Genomic DNA, 27,111 nt, shown 5'->3' on the forward strand with positions numbered 1-27,111 from the left:
AAATCAACTTAAGTGTTTTTCTTAAAATAACCTTGAAAGCTGAATTATTCTAAGTTTAAAGACTTCCAGATAAGGCTGCCGATCTCGCTCACACAGCACATCCCAACATTTAAACCCTCCTGTTGGCTCTGAATTCCTCCCAGTATTGTTTAGGTCTGTCTTCCTTTTTTCAGTCCTTCTGAGAAAGAGAAAAAAGCAAGTCCTCTCCATATCTTAGGCATGCTTACTGTTAGGGAATGAATTGTGTCTCCCCAAATCTGCATGTTGAAGTCCTAACCCCCAGTAGCTCAGAGGGCGACTGTATTCAGAGACAGGGCCTTTAAAAAGGAGATGACAAGTAAAATGAGGCCATTAGGGTGGGCCCTAATCCAATCTGACTAGTATCCTTATACAAAGAGGAAATTTGGACACAGAGAGACACCAGGAATACACACACATAGAAGAAAGACCATGTGAGGACACAGTGAGGTGCCATCTGCAAGCCAGGAAGAGAGATCTCACCAGGAAATGAATCAGCAGACACCTTGATCTTGGACTTCCAGGCTCCTGAACTGTGAGAAAGTTAATTATTGTTGTTTAAGCCACCCAGTCTGTGACTTTTTGTTATGGCAGCCCTAGCGAATGAATACACCTACCACCTGAAAACCTCTAGAAAATTCCATGTTTTCATCAACTTTTTCCTAAGCACCTACAACACATAAGAAAGACATGAGAGTGTAAGAAGTGGGTACTGACCTGAAGAAACTGAAACCTTTCGGGGAAACAGAATCTGTCAATATAATCACAGAATAATACATGAAAAGTGCCTCAAATGTGGCGCAGAATAGCAAGGGGTTTGGAGAGGAAGGTACTGGCTGCTATCAGGGACTCATGTGAGGCTTCCCAGGAGAGAGTGGGACTTGGGCCAGGGCCTAAAGGCTCCATAAGACTTTAACAGACGGCTGTATGGAGGGAAATGTTCCAAACAGAAAGAAGAGAATAGGATGAAAAGATTGGGGCACACTGGAGAGATAAATTAGTCTAACTATCAGACTAAATGTAGGGAAAAAAACTGAAATCCGATCATCCAGGGCCTACAAAGTAACTTTGTATTTCATTACATTTTATAATATAAACAAGAAGTAGAATGAAATTTAGCTGTAGTTATTTAAGAAAAATGTCCTTTTAAAAAGCTTAGAAAGTTTTATCTGTCAAATTTCAGGAATTTTCTTCTATTGCTATTTTGAGTAAGTATCTTAATGTTCAGATAGGCAGATTTCTAATTAGAACAAATGACTTCATCTCCCATCACACTTTACCTCCCAGAGACATTTTTACATTCTATTAGTTTATCCTCTGAGAAAAGAAAGGGATTAAGTCCTTAAAATTAGTATTAATTGAACAAAAAAAACCAGAACCATCAAATTTCCTATTTTTAACTCTCTAAGGAGGTAATGAAGTTTTTAAGTACAGAATTCCTGATTATAAGTAATACCCTATTTGCTCAATACTAAGATGGACATTTTTTTCACCTTTCAATATTTCTGAAAAAGAGACATCTAAAATTTAATATATACAATTAATGAGATAAAGGTGTTTTCTCCCTGAAAAGCTATGATTACATCGAAAATGCATTTTACAACTGATGGTATCTTAAAACTAAGAAAATATGGTGATGATAAAAACCATTGGCCATCAGGACCCAATTCTTCAGCAGTCATGGTCCCGCAGCTGTCTGAGTTTCGGGGGACATTTCAACAGATTTTAACCATGGTATTGTGGACACCATGAAAGTCAGGCAATGTCCACATCTATGCCTGAATCAGAGAGGGGAACTCTCACAATGATTGTACAAGGTTCATATCTCATCCAATCACATCAAAATCTGCCCCTCCTATCACCACAGGAACCCATGTTAAAGAGGGGGCAAGAGAAGAGTTTTCTGATGCTTGTTAAGTCCAGGAGCTTAGCTCATTTTTTGATATAGCCTGATCTACCAGGACCACACTGATCAGGGCCACATGTGCATATTCCACATCAGGCAACAAACCATCCTAACTTAAATACCGGGTGGAATTTAAATACCAGATGGAGTGCAGTTCTTCTACCTTTACTCTCAGGGCTCTAGCTAAGCCCAAGCAGAGATGCCTCCAAACCTGCTCTAAAGCAGTCATTTGGGAAAGAGAGAAGAGTCATTGTGCAAATGCAAGCCATTCTAAACTACTAAGTCTTAAGGAGACGATGAACTGTTTGTTCAAACTACTCCCTTCCATGCTACAATACCTGACCACCCGGTGATTACCATTAGTGCTCGTAGCCATCTTCATTTGTTAACGTTTCTCACGGGTGGCAGGAGAGCTGAGAGCCAGGGGCATGTGCCTCATTTAATTTCACCACAAACAAACCTGAGGTCTAACTATTATTGTCCCCATTATAATAACGAAGAAACAGTAGCTTCTAGAGAATGAATGACCTGGCTAAGGACATACAACCAGAAAGTGTTAGAATAGGAATGAGGACCACCAAAATGATCACCAAAATATCCTGCCTTCTGCTACTACTTGTACAAAGACAGAAACATACTGCCTAGGTTAAAAGACACTAAGATGACAGAGCACGTCATAATTCTAAATACCTCGCTCATTCAACAAACATTTAGGTGATTCTATACCATCAAAGGAAAACTGCAAAAAGTATTTGAAAAATAAATATTTAATAATGTAACCATAATCATAATCTTTATATCTTTAGACTGCCTTTGTCAAAATTCTTTCCATCATCTTCAGAGTCTGTCTAAAAAAAAATTAAACATTGTATTTCTCTTTACAAGTGGGGTTTAAGCCATTGTACAATACTTTAATATTTAAAACATCGAACTTAACATACTCTTATGTTCAATGTAAACAAAACCTCAGGTTTTCATTCTCATTTTCTTCTTTCTTCTAGCAAAAGGACGCTTTATGCCCATTTTTCAGATAAAAGAGGCTAAAATAATATGACTGGAAGAGATTTAAAGAGAGAAAAAAGGCACTGAGAGCTGGCAAACCAGCTAAGGATGAAACAACTCCCCAGGTCTCCAGAGGGGCTGCTGGGGGTGAGGAGGTCTATAAACCACCTGCCTACTTTCAAGCTTAGAGAGGTGCATACCTTTGAAAGCAACAGAATTTAAGTCCAGTGAGGCACTTTCAGAAAATGGCATCAAATAAATCTATAAATCTTTCTTATTCGCAAGCCACTGGACATTTAAGAGCACAGATATTGATGAGCTCTTTCTCTTCTTTTCTTCTTCCCTGTAACAGTTGTATGATTCATGGACTGTCCTTTAGTGGTCTCCATTTTCATCTTATTGCTCTTTCTTTGCTTCTGCTTTCTGACAGCTCTGAAAAACAAGGTGCTAAATTATTTTGTAGAATGAGCACAGTGAATTATGTAATTATGTTGAAGTTTAATTAACTAGCTAACCAAATAAGAAAACAGAAGGGGAAGAATTTACTGTATTATAAGCATAAATCCTCAGAATCCTAACCATAATAACAAGGAGATAGAGTCCTGACCAAGCAAAATGTTTGAGAAAAGAAATTTCTTTGAAACATGGTGACTACAAATTTAGAACAATCTATTCAGGACAAACACGCCACAGAAGTAAATAGTCAGGCCAATGAGTTGGGAGGTTTTTTGGTTGGTTTTTCTTTCTTTCTTTTTTTTTTTTTTTGGTACATCTGTACTGCTCAACTCAGCACTTCAATCTCCAAATCCCTGAATTACATTTTTCAGAAAAAAGACCAACACACTGGCAGTTAGCAGTGGTAGAAAAATGAAATAGCACAATGGAAAAAACTGAAAAGACTTAAAGAGGCCCATCTTATAGTCCTACAGCTAATTTTCCTTTCCTCAGTAGATCTAAAAGTCCTGACAAGTGCCATACAAGATGCCAACATTTTGTGGTCTCTTCTTGAAGACTAGCTTCAAAATGAACAAGTTGAAGCCACTATGGAGAACAGTATGGAGGTTCCTTAAAAAACTAAAAATAGAACTACCATACGACCCAGCAATCCCACTACTGGGCATATACCCTGAGAAAACCATAATTCAAAAAGATACATGTACCACAATGTTTACTGCAACACTGTTTACAATAGCCAGGACATGGAAGCAACCTAAATGTCCATCGACAGATGAATGGATAAAGAAGATGTGACACATATATACAGTGGAATATTACTCAGCCATAAAAAGGAATGAAATTGAGTTATTTGGAATGAGGGGGATGGACCTAGAGTCTGTCAGAGTGAAGTAAGTCAGAAAGAGGAAAACAAATACTGTATGCTAACACACATATATAGAATCTAAAAAAAAACAGTACTGATGAAGCTAGTGGCAGGGCAGGAATAAAGATGCAGATGTAGAGAATGGACTTGAGGACACAGGGTGGGAAGGGGAAGCTGGGATGAAGTGAGAGAATAGCACTAACATACATACACTACCAAATGTAAAACGGATAACTAGTGGGAAGCTGCTGCATAGCACAGGGAGATCAGCTCGGTGCTTTGTGATGACCTAGAGGGATGGGATAGGGAGGGTGGGAGGGAGGCTCAAGAGGGAGGGGATATGCGGATATATGTATATGTATAGCTGATTCACTTTGTTGTACAGCAGAAACTAACATAACGTTGTAAAGCAATTATACTCTAATAAAGATATTTTTTTAAAAAATGAACAAGTTGAAACTCACTCTCTAAAAAACATTAAATCACACCAGGAAAAAAAAACACCCAGATCGGGCTTCCCTGGTGGCGCAGTGGTTGAGAGTCCACCTGCCGATGCGGGGGACACGGGTTCATGCCCCGGTCCGGGAAGATCCCACGTGCCGTGGAGTGGCTGGGCCCGTGGGCCATGGCTGCTGAGCCTGCGCGTCTGGAGCCTGTGCTCCGCAATGGGAGAGGCCACAACAGTGAGAGGCCTGCATACCGCAAAACAAACAAAACAAAACAAACAAAACAAACAAACAAACAAAACCACCCAGATCCTTTGTTTCAGGTGATCTCTGAACTACATTACAGGCAATCTATAGCTGAGGAAGATTACTGCTCTATCCATTCACTTTCTCCAAGCTAGCAGAATCATGCCATTTATCATATCATGAACGAAGGGATGGGCTGGGGCTGCCAGTAATGGCAAACCTGGGCATTTCCATGGCTTCCCAGCAATATCAATTGTTAGATTCACTTCTCCTAAACCACCACGAGTCCTAGGGAAATGCTCCTTCTTGATCTTCCCAGAACCAAAACCTGGGAAAGGAGCTTCATAAACAGTATATAATCTCCTATATTACTACCAAACTCAGCCTCTCCTTTTGTTCATTCCGTATACATGTTAAGTGTTGGGAATACAAAAATGAATGGACAAAGTCTTTGACTTCAAGGAGCTGGGAGACTGAGCCAAGGCAGATGTCACCCTTCCCTTTCCTTCCCCCCCCCCATTTTTTTTAGGGGAAGAAACAGAGGCTATGAAATCATCCATGAGAAAGTGGCAGAACTAGTTTGATTCAGGAAATTGTGTTCTTAATTACCTTGATACTACATACTCTACTATAAATTATTCAGGTATGTAAAATGCTAAGCATACAGTAATTAATAAATAAATATTAGCTATTATTAGTAGCTCCACATGACTACTACTCAGAATTTTGCTTGGCAATTTTATATTTTTCCATGTTTAGAATTTTCACCATGGACTGGGGTATCCTATAAGTTCAAAATAAAACAGTCATCTTTATACTCTTTTGTGCATGTTACATAAATCTCCTTTCCCTTCAGCCATTTTTTAGAAGTAGGATAATGTCCTGATAAATGATGATTTAGCAAATTTTTTCTTTTTCTTTTTCTTTTTTGCAGTACGCGGGCCTCTCGCTGCTGTGGCCTCTCCCGTTGCGGAGCACAGGCTCCGGACGCGCAGGCTCAGCGGCCATGGCTCACGGGTCCAGCCGCTCCGCGGCATGTGGGATCTTCCCGGACCGGGTCACGAACCCGTGTCCCCCGCATCGGCAGGCGGACTCTCAACCACTGCGCCACCAGGGAAGCCCAGATTTAGAAAATTTAATGAAGTATAATCTCTTGATGGCAAAGTCAATGAAGCTATGCATGTCTGTATACAAAATTTAAACAAATCTTCTTTGGTTTGTCCACTCAGAAGAAGAACTAAACGTGAACCAGATTTCACTAGAAGATACAGTAAACAAAAACAGAAAGAAAATGTTCATTTGTAATATGAATAAACAAAACTTTCCAGAGATAAAGTCTCTCAACAGTGATAAACTGAGTATAATAAACTGATTGTTTCATTTTGCCTTAAAATTAAATTGACCTAGTATTTGTCCTCTAAATTATAGGTATTTATGTAACTGATAAAATGAGCTCTAACCACAAGAGGGAGCCAGCATCATTCCAGATCACAACCACAGGAAAATTAATACCAAGGAAAACCAAATTAACATGACAACTATAAAACATATAAGATGAAAAGATCTTTTATGCCATATATGCTAAAAAAGCTATTAAAATTATTTTTTACTATTATAAAGAAAAAATTTTGCATTGTCAATTTCATCGTAAAATTTTTTTGAAAGCAGTATCTGAAGATCACGGTTCACAGTTTAGGAGTCTTCTCTGAGAGAAGAAAGTGGTACTATTTAATAACTATCAGGTATACCACATCCTAAGGAATTTGGTCTTGAATTAAAATTGATAAAATCAAAAAAAAATAAAATAAAATAAAATTGATAAAATCTAGTACTAAGAGATACTACATGATTTCCCTCAATGAAAACAACATATTACTATCAAATAGACTAGTCAAGGCTATTTAAGAACCAATAAAGAGCCTACACTGTATTACCAAAATGCAAATCCAGTTTCCACGTGTCATAAGATCACAGAATCAAAGGCTGAGCATGTTGTTTGCAAGGAGAATTACATTGTAATAGTGCAACAACCCCAGATCGATCCTTTATTAGGTTGTATTCTATTCTTAAAGCTTTATAAAAAAATATTTTATAAGACTCTTCAATACACCTCTTTAATTAATTTTTAAAATTCCACTTCTACCCTAGATTACTTAGTGGAAATAATTATTTAAAGTAAATTTGATAAAAAGTAATGGAAAAGGTAGTTTAAATACTAGGCAGAATTCAAGTGGCTGGGCTTTAACGGAAAAAAATGATTTCTACTGACCAAAAAAAAAAACAAATGGAAAAGAATTCTAATACAATCACAAGTAGCTACTAAACCATCAGATACTTCTAATAATAATAGATTTTTTTTCATCACAAGTCATATGATAGCTCAAAATTTTTATCCTGATCTCAAAGGTCATATAATGTTAAACTTGGCTATCTGGTTTTCACATCAGTAAAACAAGAGGACTCAATAGCTATAATCCCTTCAGTTTAAAAGGAAAAAAGTGTAACATTCAAGTTAGCCCAGTTGAAATACCAATAGTTTTTCTAAATATACTATTGTCATTGGTATAACTTTGCTCTGAATTACACAGCTATATTACACAAATATATAGGAAGTGAGTCACTTTCTACCTTATATTTTGGTTATTTTCATGCCTTACCTGTAAAATTTTAAGCTCTTTGACTCACCTTCATATCCTCCCTCTCCCCATCTATGCAAACAATACCTAACAGTGAAAGCAACAATTAATTTAGCATTTAGCATTTCTGGATCCTCTGATTACTGTGTACTTCGGTGGATTGCTCTGTACAAATATACAAGGAAAATTTTTTCTTGTAAATAAAAGAATTCAACTAACTTGTTAACTTTCTTAGATGTAAAGATGTTAGGACAAGTACTCCGTTTATGATCTAATTCACCACAAATAAAGCAGCCATCTTTAGGGCCGTTGCAAGAATGATCTGGAAGAGCACAGTGATTGCAAATGTTACAGTGGATCCAGGCTGTAAAATAAAAATTAGGTATTAGAAGAGGTTCATTTAATATAATTTTTCATTTGATTAACCTTTATAAGGAAGCGTGAATAGTGTTTACTTCAAATATTGTGATTGCTTTGCATAGCTAATTATAATTTGGCTAAAGAGGCCAAGGTTAAGAGGTTGGAATTCCATGTAAACCAGCTAACTTCTTTCTGATACATGGCAACAAATTCAGCCCTTCTGCCCTGAGTCATGAGCTTAGAGCCACTGACAAAATGGGGGCTGGCTGAGTGATACAAAACCCTGTTAAAACAAGCCAAAGCAAATGCAACACTGAAACAGGGTTAAAGTCATGTCTCTCTTTGAAGGAGAGAACGTACATTTTGGCAAGTGTAAAAATTAAAAAGCAAGTAAATTAAGGCAAGTCTCTATTATTTTTTTCTTTTGTAAATACAGTTAAATAAAAAACCTATTTAGATGAAGAAAAAGTCAAATATTTTCAGAAGATCTCAAACACTTAAGTCTGAATACTTACAAGGCTTTACACACTTTTTACAGAGAAAGCAATGATTCCATTTCCTGCCATCCTACAAAAACAATTTTTAAATTATGTTTAACTTGTCACTAAAAATCAAATTTCCACAATTAAAAATTAAAATGTCTTATTAAAATCTGTGTAAATTATTCATTCCTTATTTCTCACTTTCCTGGGCTTTACTATTAAATACTTTGATTTTAATTTATGCATTTCTCTACTCAACTCAAACGCCTCCTTGATGGGCCCCAATTTCCTTAACTCTAAAACTGGAGGATTTATCTAAATGATCTTGAAAGTCCACTCCAGATCGAGCAACCCAATCTGCATAAAGAAGGACTCAATGAAAATTTCAAGAGAATTAATGATTCATAGTTTTTATGTGTCTAGCTGGTATAATCCTTAATAACATTCATATTTGAGAACTTAATGTAATTTACAAGGATAGAGATTACTATTTGAGTAATTTAAAAAACTGTGAAATAAAACATACCTAGAAAAGTACATGAGATGCATATGTCCAGTTTAATGAGTATTATAAAGTGAACACTGATGAACCCAACAAGTCAAGAGAAAATACCATCAGTACTCTAGACACTTCTCCACATGCCCCTTCCCAACCCAGCATTCCTCCTTCCCCACTGAGAAACACCTATCTTGGTTTTTGTGATGGTCACTTCCTTGCTTTTGTTTATTTTTTCCAGTTACGTGTGCATCTCTAAATAATAAAATTTTGTTTTCCTCATTTTGTACTTTGTATGATCTGAGCATAATTTTTTTTAATGAAGGATACAGATAATTTCTAAACTAATTGGAAATATAAAATCAGATGTGTTACCATAGTTAAAAACCAGTATAACCAGTAATATAATTATAAAGTTATAAAAAATGTACTTTCCGATAGTTATAAAAATATAGCCTTTCCTCTGGCGAATAGTATGTGCGTATCAGGCAACTAAACTTCACATGTTCTTTCTGACTGGATTTAGTTAAAATAACCGAGTAACCTAAAGGTGATCCCACCTTCCTAAAAAAATAACTAGGAGGTATGTCCCCTGTAGTCCTTCCTCATCTGTAAAAAGCCCTGTCTACTAGTGCTGTGAGGAGTAAATACACAGCACATGTTATCAATTATTGCTTCATCAGAACAGTGATGGTATCTAATAGTTCAATTCCTTATTCGAAACACCTTAATTTTGCCCTCAACAAAATTTAGCCCTTATTTATTAGTGCCTTATTTGAAACACTAATAATTTTAGCAGTCATACAGTACCATATAAAAATAACTCAAATAGTTGTTAATGATGATGAAGGCAACTAAGTATTTTAAAAGCCTGCCATACTTTATAATTAGAGAAAAAATATTATATTAAATTATAATTAATAAATGATAATACATTAATACAAATTAAAATATTAACAAAATAACATTAAACAAATGTAATGAAACTAGTAACCTAAAATAAAACTACTATGTTTGAGTAAAAACACATTCTAAAGAAAACTGTACCTTGGATGTGCAAGAATTACAGTGTTCACAGTGCTGATTCTCTAGAGAAACATATCGTTGACACAGAGGGCAAAATCTAAGGAGAAAAGAAAAGACTCGAAGAAATCAGCTGCATATACTTATTGAGATTCACAAGGTAGATAAAAGTTCACAAGGCATTTGTTACAAAAATTCAGTGTAATTCAAATTAAATTCAATATAACATCATAGGCCAAATTTAAAAGTAATAAAAGAACTACATGAGTCAGTATGAAAGGCATTTGGTGTTAGATATATGGAACTTTATTTTCAGTGACTTGGGTACTTCAAGGTCTCTCTTACCTGTACCCTTCTTCAACAGGAAGGATTATTTTGTTGGGTGGGATATTGGTGAAAATACGCACAGGAGACTGTTTCCGTCCTGTCTTTCCATGTTTATAAAGTGCATGATTATCATAATCTACCTAGAAAGTTTAAAAAAATTAAAAAGGAAAAATTTCTCAAATGAGTCAACATTCGTTAAGATTCTTTAACCAATAAATGAACAAACTGATGCCAAGGTACAAATTAAATCAGAGTATTTAATAAGAAGTTCTCAAAAGCAGAGTTTACTTATTAATCAACAGCCTCAGAGGGGCCTCTATGAGAGTAAAATTTCATTATAAAAAAAGTAAAATTTGTTATGACACATTCATGTTACCTAGGATTCAAAAAACAACTCTAATCTTTTATCCAATGCAATAGACTTTGCAGGAAAGGCTTTTATATAATTAAGACTTTAGCTTTGGTCATTAAAACATTCCACCTTTGATGATCTGTGCCAGCTTGTATAGGGCTTTTCATTTTTTGCCTGTGAAATTCACTGCATGCCCGTTTTCAATTCCCCAAGGCTCAGTGGAGCCTCAGTGTGGCCCTCCACCATCACTCTCTGACACAGCCAACCCAGCATTCCTCCTTCCCCACTGAGAAACACTTATCTTGGTTTTTGTGATGGTCACTTCCTTGTGGGGGCCAGGCAGTGGCTCTGCCACTCACTTTTTATGTGACCTCAGGCAAGTCTGCATCATTTTCATCTGGAAAAGGAGGTTACTGATACTTACCTTAGAGTTGTTATGAAAGTTAAATGAGACAATGTATGTAAAACACTGAATTCAGGACCCGGCAAATGGTAGAGACAGATAGAAGGATGGAGTGCAGAGGGAAATCTATAACTATAGTTGTTTTCCCCACAATGACTATTTCGAATGTTTACCTCTCTCCTCAAGATCCCTAACTCAACTTTCCATTTCTGCAGATTATCTGGAAAGTAAACTGAGGCCAACAAGCATGATTTCTATTAGCTTCTTGCTCCCGTCTCCTCCTCCACCCTATCATCCATACACATTCTCAATTTGGTTTTAAACCTGCCATGAATCCACCTGGCCACTAAGTCCATCCATCTTCAGATCAGTAATTCTCAAAGTTTGGTGTCTGGATCAGCAACATCAGCATCACCTGGGACCTTGTTAGAAATGCAAATTCTTGCCCCACCTAGGACCTAATAATACAGAAACTCTGGAGGTGGGACCCTGCAATCTGTTATTTTTAACAAGCCCTCCTGGCACACTAAAGTTTGAGAGCCACTGCTTTACATGACCCACAAGAATACCATGGGATTTTTATAAGGTTAATACAGGTAGATTGCAACTTTCAAGTAAGTTGTAATAAATTCTTTAGATTCTAAATAAGGTTACACTTAAGAATTTACAACAGAACTGACTTGCAAAGTAGCTATTTAATGAGAGAATTACAAAAATGTAAGGAATCGGTGACAATGGAAAGAGAGGCCTTTAATGGGAGGGAGATTCCTAAGCTCTCTCCATGGCTATGCCAATGCCTGCCAGATTTACAGGTGAACAAATTTAGGAAGACTGATTAACAAGCTTCAGCAGTGGGAAAAAAATAAGTACAGGATGAGGAGACTCAGCTAAATGAGAGACAGTGGGGGAAAAGAAAAGCCCTAGGGCATTCGGCATGTGAGCACGCACAGTCCAACGTGGGGAGTCCACAGTCTATCACAAAGGTGTAAGACTGGTGTGGGCTCACAGCCGGCTTACACAGAACTTGTAATATCGTAACAAGGAAGGGAGATGAAGTTAGATCACATTTGAAGCCCTCCATTCAGCTGCTACATTTTAAGAGAGACATCATTAATAAAGCCAGTTCATTTCTATTGAAAGTAATGGGAATAAATAGGGCTTATAGTTTAACAGATTGGGGGTGTTTATTCAGAAAAGAGAAGACTGGGAGGATCTGATAGCTATGTTATAACTGAAGGGGTGTCATGTGGAATAGAAATTAGACTTATCCTTTATTGCTTCGGAAAACAGAAGTAGGACCAATGGTTAGAAGTTAATAGGGAGCATATTTTATCTCCATATGAGAAAATTTTCTAACGATTAGAGCTATTAAATAAATTGAGTTGCCTTGTAAGGCTGTAGGACTTTGCTCAGGGAAAGCATTCAAGTGAGACTAGATGACTGCTTGTCATGAATTTAGTGGAAAGGATTATCACATTGGGAAGTCAGCCTACGTTAAGGCTATGCATCTTTACAACTTTAAAATTCTATGAATATACGTTACCTATTAGAGGCTAAGATACAAAAGTAGATTTTACTTCAAAATCACCGTAAAATAGTACCTTAAGTAGTTTTCTTTTAAAATGATTTAAATTCATAATTTTTCCCTAATGCACCTTCTCTATGTATTCAGTAAATATATGGTACCATATTAAATTCAACAAAGATATTTTGAACATTTATGAGTGTCATAAGAAAAAAAATTCTTCCCAAGAGAATCTTATGAAGATTTTCAAATGCTGGAAAAGAGTATCTCAGAAAGATTTTTAGTAAATGGAATAGTCCATGCAATATAATAGATAGCAGATGGAAGAGAGGGGAAAAAAAAGAATTTCTTTATGGTTACCTAAGGAGTCAGAGAATGTGTGCGTCAGGGAGCTGGTTGATTACTTGATTTTGCATAACCTAATTGAGATTATTATTATTTTTAAATGTGGGTTTGTTGTGCTAATTAACTATAAACATATGGTATGTAAAATGCATGCTGCTAGGGTAAATTAATGTACCTCTAACATACATCCATATTTCATAGCTTCATCCACACAGATAAACCTCCTATGGAAGTGCTGTAAAGCAAACACAATTTTGCAAATTGCGTATCACTAGTGGTAGAGCTGATACACCATTTTCCCATCATTATCCCTGACATTTCACTCACAATGATGATGAGAGGCATTTTTGAATAGAAAATTTCTCCCATGGAACTGATTAATGTGATGAAGTACTGTATAGAAATGAGGGAAAGCACAAAATCTCTGCAATTCCTAACTTTTAATTTTATCTATACACAAATTTCTTCTGCAACATGAGACTGAAACTAGTTATACGGAAAACAAGACATTCAAGTCGACAAACATTTATTATTCTGCACCTACTATGCTCCAGGTATCATGCTAGGAAACAAAGCTTAAATAAAACAGAGTACATGTTTGTATTTTCATAAATCCCTAAAGTGTGTTCTGTTTAATTTCAATATATTCAAAAGATTCCAAGTGAACTCTTCAGCTCCATCAATCAACTTCTACCATAGCAATAAGGTTTTTTAGTCACACCATATTCCATGTAACCTCTTATTTTAAATATCATATGTATTACACAGACATACACATACATATATGTGTGTGTGTTATTCCTCATCACTTCAAATCCATTAAATGTTTTATGTTTATTGAATTTTGAGAATTTCACGTGTCACCTTATAATTTACAATCATTTCTGAGAAATTCCTGTCAAAACCTCTTCATTTCTGAACATGAAACCAGACTCGAATAACAAACAGTTTTCTAAACAGGATGTTTTTTAAAAGACAGCTTTAAAAAAAAGCAAAGATCTCTACTTTTAACAATCCAGACAAATGTCCCAGATTAAGCAGAAACAAGAGATCAAAGCATGTTCAAGGTGGAAGGGAAGTGAGAAGATCTAGTTCAGATATGGTAAATACAGGACCTGAATGCCATCACTCCCTGACCCTGACCCTGTGGCAGACATCACTAATCAGTCACGCTACTCTTTGCCACTGAGCCTGGTATTCTCAACAAATTCTCCAGAAAGTCACTACCAATTTATCAGGCTTAAGTCTAAAAGTAAAACTTATCCAGCATCCTTTTTCTGGTTCAGTCATTTTATTTTATAGGTAAGGAAACAGAGACCTGGAAAGATAAAGTGACTTCCCTCAAGATTATATTTAATCTTCTAAAAGGCAGTGCTAAGACTCAAACTTCTTCTGACTCTAAATCAGAATTTCTTTTCATTACCAAATCCTTCCTTTCTAATCTGCCCTTAATAAAGCTCTTGGTTTTCTACGTCTTTGATAGCTATTTTATTCTGTACTCATCAAGTGCTTTATCACTGAAGAGTCTACATGATTTATAGTTTATGAAGATTTGCAGCATTTCCGCCTTCCTCTTACCTAAAAAAGTTATTTCCAAAAAAAGAGATTTAGTGATTTTTTTTTTTTTACTGCATTGTGGTTTCGGGGCTTATAATCATCTCAGGCAAAGTCAGAAAGAAGGCCTAATCAAGGTCTATGAGAAAAGACCTGTGAAGGAGGAGAGGAAACTTTCAAATTTTTCATTTGATGAAGGTGGCTAACATAAAAGGAAAAAAATTACCACAAAATGAAGTTAAAGTAACAAAAGAAAAAAAAAAAAAGAATGCAAAAGGCTCAGAAAGGACAATAAGTTCAGAGAGAGTTTCAAAAAAAAAAATAGTAGAAAAATCAAAAGTAGAGGTACAACAAACAAAGTTTACATATACCCTAGGAGACCTGGCAAAATCAGTTTCTCCCACTGAGCATGTAATGGGCAGTAGTGTTCTTATATTTAATAGGAATCATGAAAAAATGAAGATTTTTTTTTTGTTTTATAGGTTTTATTCTAATTCTTCTTCTCAAAGGTTGGCTTTCTCTTTATTGGAAAGACTGCTTTTCACCCTGATACATGTGGCCTAATTAGAACATTTTCCACCAATGCACTGAATCATGATTACTTTCAGTAAGCTTGGACCTTGGAACTAGGTCTTAAAATTAAAACTACAGTATTTCCAAAAGTTCTTTCCTAGTAACACAGGCTGTCTAAACAAATAACTGGTTACTACACATTAATAATCACTCTCATCTGCTTTATTCTGGATCTGCCTTCTTCTGCCTCCTCACCAACTGAAACTCTTGCCCACAGTGAAAACTCATCTCTAAATGTGGATGAAACAGTTTTCTGAGGAACGATGTGTTTTGCAGTTAAAATAATGTGTTTTCTGACATAAAAATTGGAGAAAAGTTTTACCCCCATTCTGGGGCCATCTGAATGATGACTATAGTGATGGTTACGACAATGCTTATAGCAATAACCTTTTTTCTATATTTGCTGTGTGTCAGGGATGAGGCTAAATCTTTTAATGTATTATCTCAAATAATTCTTAAAACCTTATGAAGCAGATATATTATTATTATTCTCATTTAACAGGTAAGATGAGTTTCAGAGAGTTAGATAAAATGTGTAGGACTAGCTAGTAGGTGGCAGAACCAACATTATAACCCAGTTCCTTTTCAACTCCAGAGTTCGTGCCCTTTTTCATTCAAATATTCATTCAACATGTACAGGGCACCTACTATGTGCCAAACATTGTACTAGATGATTATTCACTGTCAAAGGCAGCAGGTGCTCCTGGAAACCAGAAATAGTTTACTTAGTTAACGTCTTTAGGATATGTCAGCTATCTCTGCATTGCAAATGTCCATATTAGAAGCATCCTTCAGATAAGAAACAGAAAACTGGATGCCCTAAAAAGAAAGTAAACCAGCTTTGAGAAGATATATGGTATGGATTTGCCTAACGCAGAGCTCAAGAAGTCAAGGTTAAAATGACTTGTGCTACACACTTTTGGAAAGGACACTGTTAATATGGTTCAAGAGCCATAAAAAAGTCCATGAAATTTGATAATGTAACTTTTATAATTCTATTTTAGTTTTGGAAATTTATTTTAAGGGAGTTATGGAAAATATGGAAAAATTACATGAATAAAAGATGTTCATGGCAGTGTTATTTATAGTACCTTAAAGGTGGGAGCAACCTCTAAGTCCAAAAAGAAGAGAATGATAACATAGCCTATTGATGGAACAATTTACTTATTAAAAGCATAAGATTATGTAGCTACATTTTAAAATATACACTTATATAAGGCAGAAATGAAGAAAGCAGAATTCATATTCATCTTCTATGATTACAAATACGTAAAAGTGTTTTTTAAAAAGACTGGATGTGAATACAGCTGACCCTTGAACATGGTTTGAACTGCGTGGGTCCACTTATACGTGGATCTTTTTCAATAGTAAATACTGAACCAAAGTTGGTTGGATCCACAGATGTGAAACTGCAGATATGGAGAAACCTCACATACAGAGGGCTGATTATAAGTTATACACCAATTTTCAACTGCACCCATAATCCTCCTGTTGTTCAAGAGTCAACTGGACCTCAAAATTATAATATTTGCTATGTGAGGTAGAATCACAGGTGGGATCTATCCCCTCATTTCTGGTAACACTGTTTCATTATTTCTAAATAATTTTCATAACAGTGTATATCTTCAAGACTAGAAAGGTTAGAACCAAGTGCTATAGGGAATTATACCCATTATCTTGTAATAGCATATAATGGAATATAATCTGCAAAAATACTGAATCACTATGCTGTACACCTGAAACTAACACAATATTGTAAATCAACTATATATATATATAAAAAAAGAAACAAGTGCTATCTTGGAACAACTAGTGAAGACGTTTACAGCTCTAGAGCTGAAAAGCCTGAATCAGAGGCTAGTCAACTGCTCAGAAAAATCAAATAGAAAAATGTCATTACAAAAGTGGAAGCAGTGCCCGCTTGGTGACCACACATAGTGATGGCGACAACAGGGTTAACCTCAGAACCCAAGGAAATGAATCCAGGAGAGTGGACATTGAAACAGAAGGAGTTGAAGGACAAGGATGCAAAGGAGGAGGTCCAGTCAGTCTGCCCTGAATCAGCACACCCACACCTCAGCATCTCTGCTTCTCTGACACGCCACAACCTTGGGCACATCCCTCATTAGAGATCCTGGCATCCTCTGAGCAGCAAAGTTAAGTGTACATGGCGTTCCACCCACCAGAAAAAGCACTTTACTTCTCTACAACCTCCAAATGGAGAAAACCCATGTTCACAATGATGACCCTGGGGTGCTGCACAATCTTCTGGTGATGCTGAAAGATCAGATCGTTTGGTCTAAACCTGGCTACAGCTCAGAGTCACCCGGGAAACTTGGTAAAATATTTTTTCTTAGGGCTTTACCCTCTGATTTTGGTTTAGTAGGTTTATTTTGGTACCTAAGAATCTATATTTTTAGTAAGCACCCTAGAGATTACAGACATTTAGGAACTACTGCACTAAGTGACATATGATGTAGTTTTAGTGTTTCATGCAGCTTATAGTGTTTGCATTTACTAAAACCGATGAATCATCTTACCAGAATATTTATTTAAGCAGAATATCCATTCCCCAACCATGTCAGAAAACAGAATATTTGCTATACCTGGTAATCCAGCATGCAGAAGCTTGGGAAAAACTGACAAATTCGGGATTCAAAAAAATAGGGAAAAATCCAGAATATGGGTAGTTCTTTGTGACTGTTATCTAATGGATCACAAAAAAAGAGAAAAGAAAATAAGAAACTGATATTAAAGAAAAAAATAAAGTAGAAAGCTGTTACTGAAAATATATGGTATTGGGAGAAATTGTAATCCTTCAATACATTTAAATCATACAAACGAAGAGATGATTTACCAGGGTACCATTTACAACTTGACCTTTCCCAAAAGTCAATGGAAACATTCTTTTATATCTAAACACAGCTATACATGGTATGTAAAAGTTATCTTTACATGCATATCACTATAGTCCAGGTAAAGGCAAAGATATTACAAAAAAAGTGGGAGATAAAAAATGAGCATCACTTTGAAGCACAAAGGTGGTTGTGATATGGTAGAAGGAAACCTGGACCAAAATGCAGAAGGCCTTAGGTCTGAATCTTAGCTCTGCCATAACTCACTATGCCAGCTTTCAGGGTGAATCCATCTTTTCTGAATCATGCAAGATTCTTATGAACAATTTTATCCAAATTAATTTTTATGAGAGACAGGGGACATAGCTATTAATTACAGAGCACCTGATACAGGCTAGTACAATGCTAGGTGCTTTCTGTATGTTATCTCCTTAAATAACCCCTGGAGTTAGGTGTTAATATAGTAATCTCATTTCACAGATGCGGAGACTGAAGCTGCAAAATTTAAGCAATTTGTTCAAATTCATGCAGCTAATAAGCAGCAGAATCGGTTCAAGCTCACAAAGCTTTTTATTGCTTTCCCAACAATAATGACTTTATCCACTCTGATAAGTAGACTTCAGAACCAAAAATAAGTGGAATACTTAGCACTGTGAGTCATGTTTTAAATTTCATTTGCATCCTGTCCCCAAAGCACACTATTTATATAGCACAATTAATGGAGAAGCTTGATCACAAATTCCTGACACTCTTACATTTATCAACTTGCAGGTTGGAAACTGAAAAATGATTATACTGACTAATTAGATAATTACATAAAATACTTTGAAGTCCTAAGCCATTTTAAGCTGAATATCCCCCAGTCATTAACCCACTTCTAAGCTTGGGTATCCATGTGACACTGATAACCACTGTTAGGCGCCTGGACAGCCAACCTTCCCACACAAATCCTGGCACAGTTTAGAGCTGTGGACCAGGGGCTGGGTGCCTTCCTAGAGTTCTGGGCAAGACTTTTGGAATAGGAAATGTAAGGTCTAAGTGGGCAGAGATAAGTGTCTGTCTTGTTCACCCTTCCATTCCCAGCACCTAAACAGTACCTGGTACATAGTGGCCATTCAGGAAATATTTACTGAAGAAATGCCAACAGTTCACTGCTATTCTTCATAATGTCCCCTTATGCCCACCAAAAACAAATACTTTACCTATGAGCCATTTTTAAAACACATGATTAGAATAATACGAAGTGTATCATGACGATAAAGTTATTATCAAATAAGCCTATTTTTAAAAAAAGAAGAGAACGCAAGACATGTATATTTTATCAGTGCTCTGATTCACTGAGCTCTGCTAATATTTGACAGGAAGTATATACATAGATACATGTTTATTTTGCAGTAAGTAATAAATTACACACCTTGGCTTTGACCTTCTTTCCACATAGCAATTAACTTCTTGAATGTAACAGCCAGAGGTTCAACCAAGCCACCAAAAGGAGGATCTGTCACCATAATGACTCCTTCACCTTTATCCTTCTGTAAAAATGTTCTGCATACTTCAAGGGCAGCCTGGAACAAACAGAAATTCATTTCTAAATTAGGACTAAAGGGAGGTACTTCATCCTATTGGGAGGAGAATGCATTAGGCTCAGTCTCACTCTTCGGAGTGAACTTCACCCAACCTGCCACCCCAGAGTCCCTCAGTGACATCCTGAAGCCTCTCTCATTCAGCCCCCGTAAGATTTTATCTTTGGGTTCCTTGGGTTTTTAAAATTGCAAATTCAAACACCATCACTGTCAGAGGACTACACATTCAAATGGTTAAATTAAAAAACTAAATTTAGTAACCTAAAAGAGAGAAACTCATTACCCATGAGGACTATCTAAAATGCTAAATTCAACTGAACAAACAGAAGCAAGGACTGTGCTAAACACTGGAGACACAAAGACGAATAAGACATATTTTTTCCTGTCTGGTTTGTCCACCACCATAAGTTCAGGTTAATGAGAGCCAAATTACCAGTTAAACATGCACATGTTTTTGAGTGCCAGGTAAATGACAGGCACATTTGAACATGCAAAGTAAATAAATGAAAGCTCACAAATAAAGCTTATCCAGGCCATGAAACCATGCCATTAACACATTTTCCCAGCAAGCTGATGTGTTTTTAGTGATTGCAAAGTTAACATTAAAAACTGTCTAGGATATTTATCACTTCTTTGCTTTGGGAGAAGTCAGTGAGAGACAGACCTGTAATATTAGCTCTAATCTACTGACTTTGTAGTTGCTTTCAAGTACTTATCTATAAAAGCAAATCAACACAGTATACAAAATGGCAGAAGATTTGAAAGCTTAATGGCATTTAAACTTTAATAAACCTATATGTACTTTGTAATAAAATATATATTGCTTTACTACTAAATCAACTTAGAAGACCCAACTGATGAAAGGAAAAAAATCACAACATCCTAATCCCTTTTCTCTAGTAAAGTCTTTATTAACTTCCTCCTGAAAGTCCTACAGCAAAGGATGGTGTCAAGAAGGTTAATCATTTTTCAAGTGCTGCCTGGCACTTCCTTAACCTGCCTACACGAACAAGGACTAAAAGTACAGATGATGTTACTGAAAAACTTCAAATTCCTTAGAGTAAACCAGCTATACTCCAATACAAATTTTAAAATAAATAAATTAATTAAAACCCCTTAGAGTTAAAAGTAGAAAAAAGAAAATCAGTGAACGAGGCCTGAACTCTTAATCAAATTAAAAAAGAAATTAAAGAATATCTTCCCAGGTAAGAATCAATGGTGGGATGTCCCGTCTAGGTTGCTGAGGGTCCTAATGTTGACCACCTACGGGAAACAGACACTTGCTTATGCCACCAAGGTTGACAATAACTTAACTCTGTTCTTCATCTCAGTCATCAATAAAAAAGTGCTCAGCATTTTAAATAGCCACTCTCTGTACGCACTTTAACCACCTTACCAATAAGGCGTATGACATTTTTTATTACCCAAAAGACTATATTATTTGCTATGAAAAAACTCCTGTGCAGAAAACTCCTACTTTTTAATCCCATGAACTGTGAAGAGCTTCTGTGCAGTGGCAGAGGCTTAGATCCTCAAAGGCACATGGTACCTCAAAGGCTTATATGCCTTCACAGACAGACACCTAGTAGACACTTAAATGCTTTGGTGATTGATTAGTAGATGGTAATCGCTACTGAAAACCCTGCCTCCGTAAGTAGGTAGAAAAAGGGGAGACAGTAAAATCATTAAACAATAGTTTTCTGTAGGTCATTCTCTACAGTTGCAGTGCCATTTAGTGGCTGCTCCTAAAATACAGAGAAAGGAGAGCCTGAGCTGGATGACTGTTTTCTTCTGTGAAACAGAACATGGAGCTCAGTCTTGGCAGCTTATTCCAACTGTTATTCTAGAAACTTGTAAGGTAATTCTATAAACTCTCAATAAAAGTTACATAGAATTTCCTAGAAAAGGCTACTTACATGTTACTTTCTTAAGATATATGAAATTGCTAGCCAGCTCTTCGGTATGTAAATGTAATTTTACTCTTGTCTTTATTGTTCAAATTAAAAAGCAAAATCATGGTCTGGTATTAAAAACAAATAAACAAATACCTGACCCACTACTGCAGCATCAAGCAGTAATATGAACTAAGTTCCTTCCTCAGCTGTGTCACCAGTGCTGACAACCCCCCTGAGCTCAAAGCCCCACAGTTTCAAGAGACCACACTGGACACTTGCACGTCGATGTCGTGCCAGCCCCACAAATTCAACATTTCCAAACGTCGCTTCCACACTTCCCTACTCTCTGTTTTGAAGAATGGAAGATGAATCCAGGTCACGGCCCCATGTCTTTTTTTTTTTTTTTTTGCGGTACGCGGGCCTCTCACTGTTGTGGCCTCTCTCGTTGCGGAGCACAGGCTCCGGACACGCAGGCTCAGCGGCCATGGCTCACGGGCCCAGCCGCTCCATGGCATGTGGGATCTTCCCGGACCGGGGCACGAACCCGTGTCCCCTGCATCGGCAGGTGGACTCTCAACCACTGTGCCACCAGGGAAGCCCCCCATGTCATCTTTGACTTCACCCCCGGTACACTTATCACCACGTCTTCTTTTTTTTTTCTTTTTTTAATTGAGGTATAACTGACGTATAACGTTATATTAGTTTCAGGTGTACACAGAGTAATTACACCAAGTCTTCTGGTTTCCATATGGGAAATGCCTTCAGAATCCACTTCTTTCCTCTCTTTTCCCCACTGTCACTGTCCGAGGTGAGAAGCCCCTCTTCATCTTCTGTCAAGCGGTCTTTCAATTCCTCGTTCTCCTTCATGCTCATCGAATCAGTTCTCAAATTCTAATGCTTATCAACCACACAAGCACTTTGGGAAACAGTGAAGTCTAATTCTAACTGTTACTTACTTCACTACTTGGTTTTCATAGCTTTCACGGCTGAAAAATATGTATCCCCATGCTAAACGGATTCTGATGGAAGGAGTACATCACTGGCTATACTTACTAAATCTCATTTTTCAATAAGTCTCATTTTTTCAATCCCAACCAACAATTTAGAATCTATTTTCATTTCCTGAATGCTTAGTTTTTTAGTCTTGCTTGGTTTTCATTCTATCATTAGCTAGTATCTTAAAGCACAATATATACTTAAAACATGACTCACAATTCTTTAAAAATTGATATATACCCATCACATATATGTATGGATATGCTTCAAGCAGTCTTGATAATTTCAAACATTTTTGACCAACCTCCTGTCAGGTGTGATTACTTGGTTGGTTATAGATTTTATTTTGTAATGGGACTGACAAAGAGCTCAAATTAGGAGTAGAAATACCAGCTCTGCTATGTTGTTTATTCACAATGATGTTATTAACATCATATTGAAAGATTTTTTTAAATCACTCTCCCTTTTTTATAAGGTTATTTTTTTAAGAGTAGTTTTAGGTTTACACCAAAATTGAGAGGAAGGTACAGCGATATCCCACATACCCCCTGCCCCACACATGGATAACCGCTCCCACTATCAACAGCACCCACCAGAGTGGGACATTTGTTAGAAGTGATGAACCTAAACTGACACATTATCACCCAGAGTTCATAGATTGGAGTTAACTCTTGACACTATTTTTTAAGGATTGGTTTAATAAAACCATAAATCCCCTTAACTGGGACATGAAATTTATCAGGAAGGCAGACAGCAAACAACTAACTACAGAATTATTTAATTACAGCATCATAAATCTACAAAGGAGAACCTGACCTTGTCTGAGGGCCAGGGGAGGCTAAAGAAAGTGACTTGGAACAGGGTTCTGAAGGATGAGGTGACATCAACAAGGCAAAGAGAGAGTAGAAGGTGGAGGGAACAGCATGGGCAAAAGCCCCTGTGGTGGAAAGGCCAGTTTGAGATGAAGGTCATATGTCCTGAACATGAGCAGCAAAGCAGGAACAGGGAGAGGACAGGCTGGAGAGTGGCAGGGGTCAGACCACAAACAGCTACGTGAGTCTTGGTGAGAAAGTCGCTCTTCACCCAAGAAGCAGTGAAAAGTCATGAAAGATGAATAACATGATCACCTCTAGGTGCTCAATACACACTCAGTGAATGAACAAAAATAAATATCAATAAATGGTAGAAAAGCCACCATTTGCTCTTGAGGGACCCTAGAAAAATAATGAAGGAAATACAATAAAAGAAAGAGATAATTGTCATAATTCTTACCTTTCCATCAAAGAAGTGATGGTTAAACATGTTATAATGGCAAAAACTATCTTCCATATAAAATTGTGAATACCTGTAAGATAATTTGTTTATTACTGCAGTTACTTGTCTGGTCATAGTTATACATAAATAAATAAATAAATGTAAACTAAATTTTAAAACTATGAAATCACACCTTTAATAAAATCAATTTCATCATCCTTTAGTTTTTTGAAATAAAGAATACTTTCCCAAAATCTCAAGAAGTCAGCAACAGAGGATGAATAACAAACTTAAATTATGGTCCCAAGTTTAATAAACCAGTGGCAAAACTACAGAACACTCATATATAAAAAACACATATAATCTTCTGGTTCCTACGGACCAGAAGATTCTACATAAATAATCATGTCCCTGATAGATTATTATGCAACTTAAGCTTGAGATGGGTTGGCAATTAAAATACATCTCTCATAGTTAATAATTTTAAGGAAAATACTGAATCAACATTTCTTCTTAACAGCTGTTAATTATTTTCTTCTGTGGTTAACAAAAAAAGGTATTTAATACAGAGTTTTTCTTGTCTATTGTGAATTAGCTTAATAAAATATGCTTCTCAATATGTAAGAGAAAAGAAGTACGCACATTTCATATATACTGAATTAGTGCCAGGAAAGAGGATATTTATTTACTGATTGAATCATTTTATTCTTCTAACATACTACTTTAAAATGCAGTCAGTAATGAATGAGAGTACCAGCTTCGGGTATTAACATTTTATAAATTTTCGCTAATTTACTAGGCAAAATTCATACCACATCATGGCTTAAATTTGCATTTATTTGACTTCTTACAAAACTGAGTTTTCTTTATTCCTTAATTTTATTTGTACTGCCTAGGTCTGTTTTTCCCATTTATGTCTATGGGCCTTAATGTCTTTCTTGCTGATTTCTGAGTTTTTTTTGTATAATATAGAAACCTCTTTTACCTCAATAGGATTTTGAACTTCCACAGTTTTGTCATAAACAATTCACATATGAACCACACCATCCTTCTACAGAATTCATAACCTAGTGGAAAGACTGAGAAAAAATCAGGGACACATCCTTACCTACACAGCTTCTTTGCTTCTACTTCTACTCAAAGTTATTTATGACCATCTATAACTGATCACCAACCATGCTGAGTATTTAATACAGCGGACAAGCCTAGTTTATCCTCTTCCTATTACACTGAGGCTAAGAGTACAGCTGTACAGTCAGGTGGTCTGGTTTCAAACTCTGGGTCTCTCACTTACTAGCTGTGTAATCTTAGTAAGTTATTTAACCTATCTGAGCCCCAATTTCTTCATCTACAAAATAGTAAAATAGTTTCTATAATACTTCATAGGACTTGGTAAGAATAAATAAGATAAAGTATGTAAAGTGTTGAATACAATGCCAGCTACACAGCATATACTGAAATGTCAGGTATCATTATTTTAATAAATACCAGCTATAAAGATGTATGTCTCAGTGACTCTAATATTAGGGAATTACGCTTATGCCCAATCAAGATATCTCCTCCTATAATTTAAATCCGTTTCTTGTTATTCTGTGGAGATGGAAGAACAGCTGTTCGCCATTCTCAGTACAATATCCTTTAATATCACTTAAGATACTGTTAGTACATCTGATGATTTCATAAAACAAATTTGCACTGAAGAAATAAACAGAAGGTTTGAATAACTGAAAAATATTTAAACTATATACTGTAACTCAAGGAACATTCCAAAACACTGTGGGACAATGTAAATTACCATTAATAAACAAATGTCTTCCTCTTTAACCAAATCCCAAATAGCTGATAATATAGCTATATCAGTTAATTTACACATATATATTAATACTAGTACAGCTGTGGATCAACCATCATTTGAGAGTGTTCTTCGCTCTTGCATTGCTTTGTGTGAGCAAGGGAAAATACAATCTCTTTTTAAATATATTTCTACCACCCTCCATTTATTTTCATTGCTTCATGATGCAACAGTCATTTTTTAAGATTAAAAAAAAATTTTATTTACATAAAATTCAGCATAGCACACTCATCCAAAATGTTCTGGGCAGCAGTGGGCAGAGCCAGAGAGAGAGTTTGTTTCCATCAAACACAAACAAGGAAGCATAATTATTCATTTTTTTTTTTTTTTTTTTTGCCGTATGCGGGCCTCTCACTGCTGTGGCCTCTCCCATTGCGGAGCACAGGCTCCGCCGCGCAGGCTCAGCGGCCATGGCTCACGGGCCCAGCCGCTCCGCGGCACATGGGATCTTCCCGGACCGGGGCACGAACCCGTGTCCCCTGCATCGGCAGGCGGACTCTCAACCACTGCGCCACCAGAGAAGCCCTCATATTTTAAATTATGAAAAATCACTCAACATCACCCTCTTAGGATGAAATTGGCCACAAAGAATTGTTCTGTCCATTGAATAAGGCAAACAAAACCAATCAGAAATGCATGCACTTGAAAACTGCTCAAAAGGACATTCATTTAATTTGGTCATTCATTCTCTTTAAATCAGAGTCAGTTACCAAGTATGAAACATGTTCTACACAAAGGAAATGTAATCAAGAGCTGAATAAAACTAGTTCATGAAATAAGCCTAAAAAATACATTTTTTGATACAACTTTATTTGGACGATAGTTTGCCAAACAGTGTTTCATATCTTTCATGCTAAAGTTAGAGCATATAGAAATCCATCTTAGCAAATGTTAACTTCGTATCTTAGACCCCAAGAAAAGGACATTTACCGCACATTTACATACAGCCCTGGAGTTGAGGCAGTTCTCTGCAGCCTTGCACAGACCTTACGTAGGGCAACAACAAGCCAAAGTCAAAGTGCCAGAAGGAACTATTCAGTACCACTTTATACCACAAAGGAATGTTTCCCTGATTTAACTGTGGTCCTTGTGAGAAATCTGAACCAACCCCACACTCCATCATAGTGTAAATACAGGCAACAGGCTGAGTTCATTCTGGCTACAAACGTATGTTAATAAACCAGCTCTATCTTAGCACCCAATGTTGACCTTTTACAGAACTGACTCAGAAACAGAGTAGCTATCAAGGAAGCTATGCTAGGATACCACAGTACTATACCTTCAGCTTTTGTCTGCAACACACACACACAGGTTTACAGACACAAAGAAAAAAAGCATCTGTGTATTCCACAGGTTATAAAACAACTTTATCCACATCCCCTACTCCCTATTCTGACCAGGGGATTTGAACTACAGGCTCAAGAAAGGTAAAACTTCAAGACATGGCATTTAAGGCAAAAGAGTTAAAGGGCCATATAAATCTTTCAAATTAAAAGTACATCAGGTAAGATGCAAAGAGTTCTGGAAAATGTGTACAACGATATGAATGTACTTCACTTACTTAACACTACTGAACTATACACTTAAAAAATGTTTAACATGGTAAATTTTATATTTACTATGTGTACTTTATTGTAATTTTTTAAAAACAAGTAAACAGG

The 27,111-nt window shown here is 36.4% G+C and overlaps 1 protein-coding gene across 2 annotated transcripts in view; it reads right to left on the bottom strand.

The window, feature by feature from the left end:
* Positions 1-2,672: 2,672 nt before the first annotated feature.
* Positions 2,673-27,111, bottom strand: part of ZCCHC4 (zinc finger CCHC-type containing 4) — a 48,536-nt gene continuing 24,097 nt past the window's right edge. Inside the window, exons 6-14 of one of the 2 annotated variants that reach the window (XR_010655915.1) lie at positions 23,617-23,689; positions 19,285-19,435; positions 17,622-17,722; positions 10,282-10,403; positions 9,961-10,036; positions 8,451-8,502; positions 7,795-7,939; positions 3,127-3,358; positions 2,673-2,768 (exon numbers count right to left, since the gene is read on the bottom strand). Coding sequence is in view for 1 of the 2 variants with exons in the window: in XM_065877820.1 (XP_065733892.1) it covers positions 3,223-3,358; positions 7,795-7,939; positions 8,451-8,502; positions 9,961-10,036; positions 10,282-10,403; positions 17,622-17,722; positions 19,285-19,435; positions 23,617-23,689 (856 nt within the window). In the remaining variant the exon portion in view is untranslated. Of the gene's footprint in view, positions 2,769-3,089; positions 3,359-7,794; positions 7,940-8,450; positions 8,503-9,960; positions 10,037-10,281; positions 10,404-17,621; positions 17,723-19,284; positions 19,436-23,616; positions 23,690-27,111 lie in introns of those variants that run through there. The other variant, XM_065877820.1, reaches the window with a different exon arrangement.

Source organism: Phocoena phocoena, chromosome 5, assembly GCF_963924675.1.
Source record: "Phocoena phocoena chromosome 5, mPhoPho1.1, whole genome shotgun sequence".
NCBI lineage: Eukaryota > Metazoa > Chordata > Mammalia > Artiodactyla > Phocoenidae > Phocoena > Phocoena phocoena.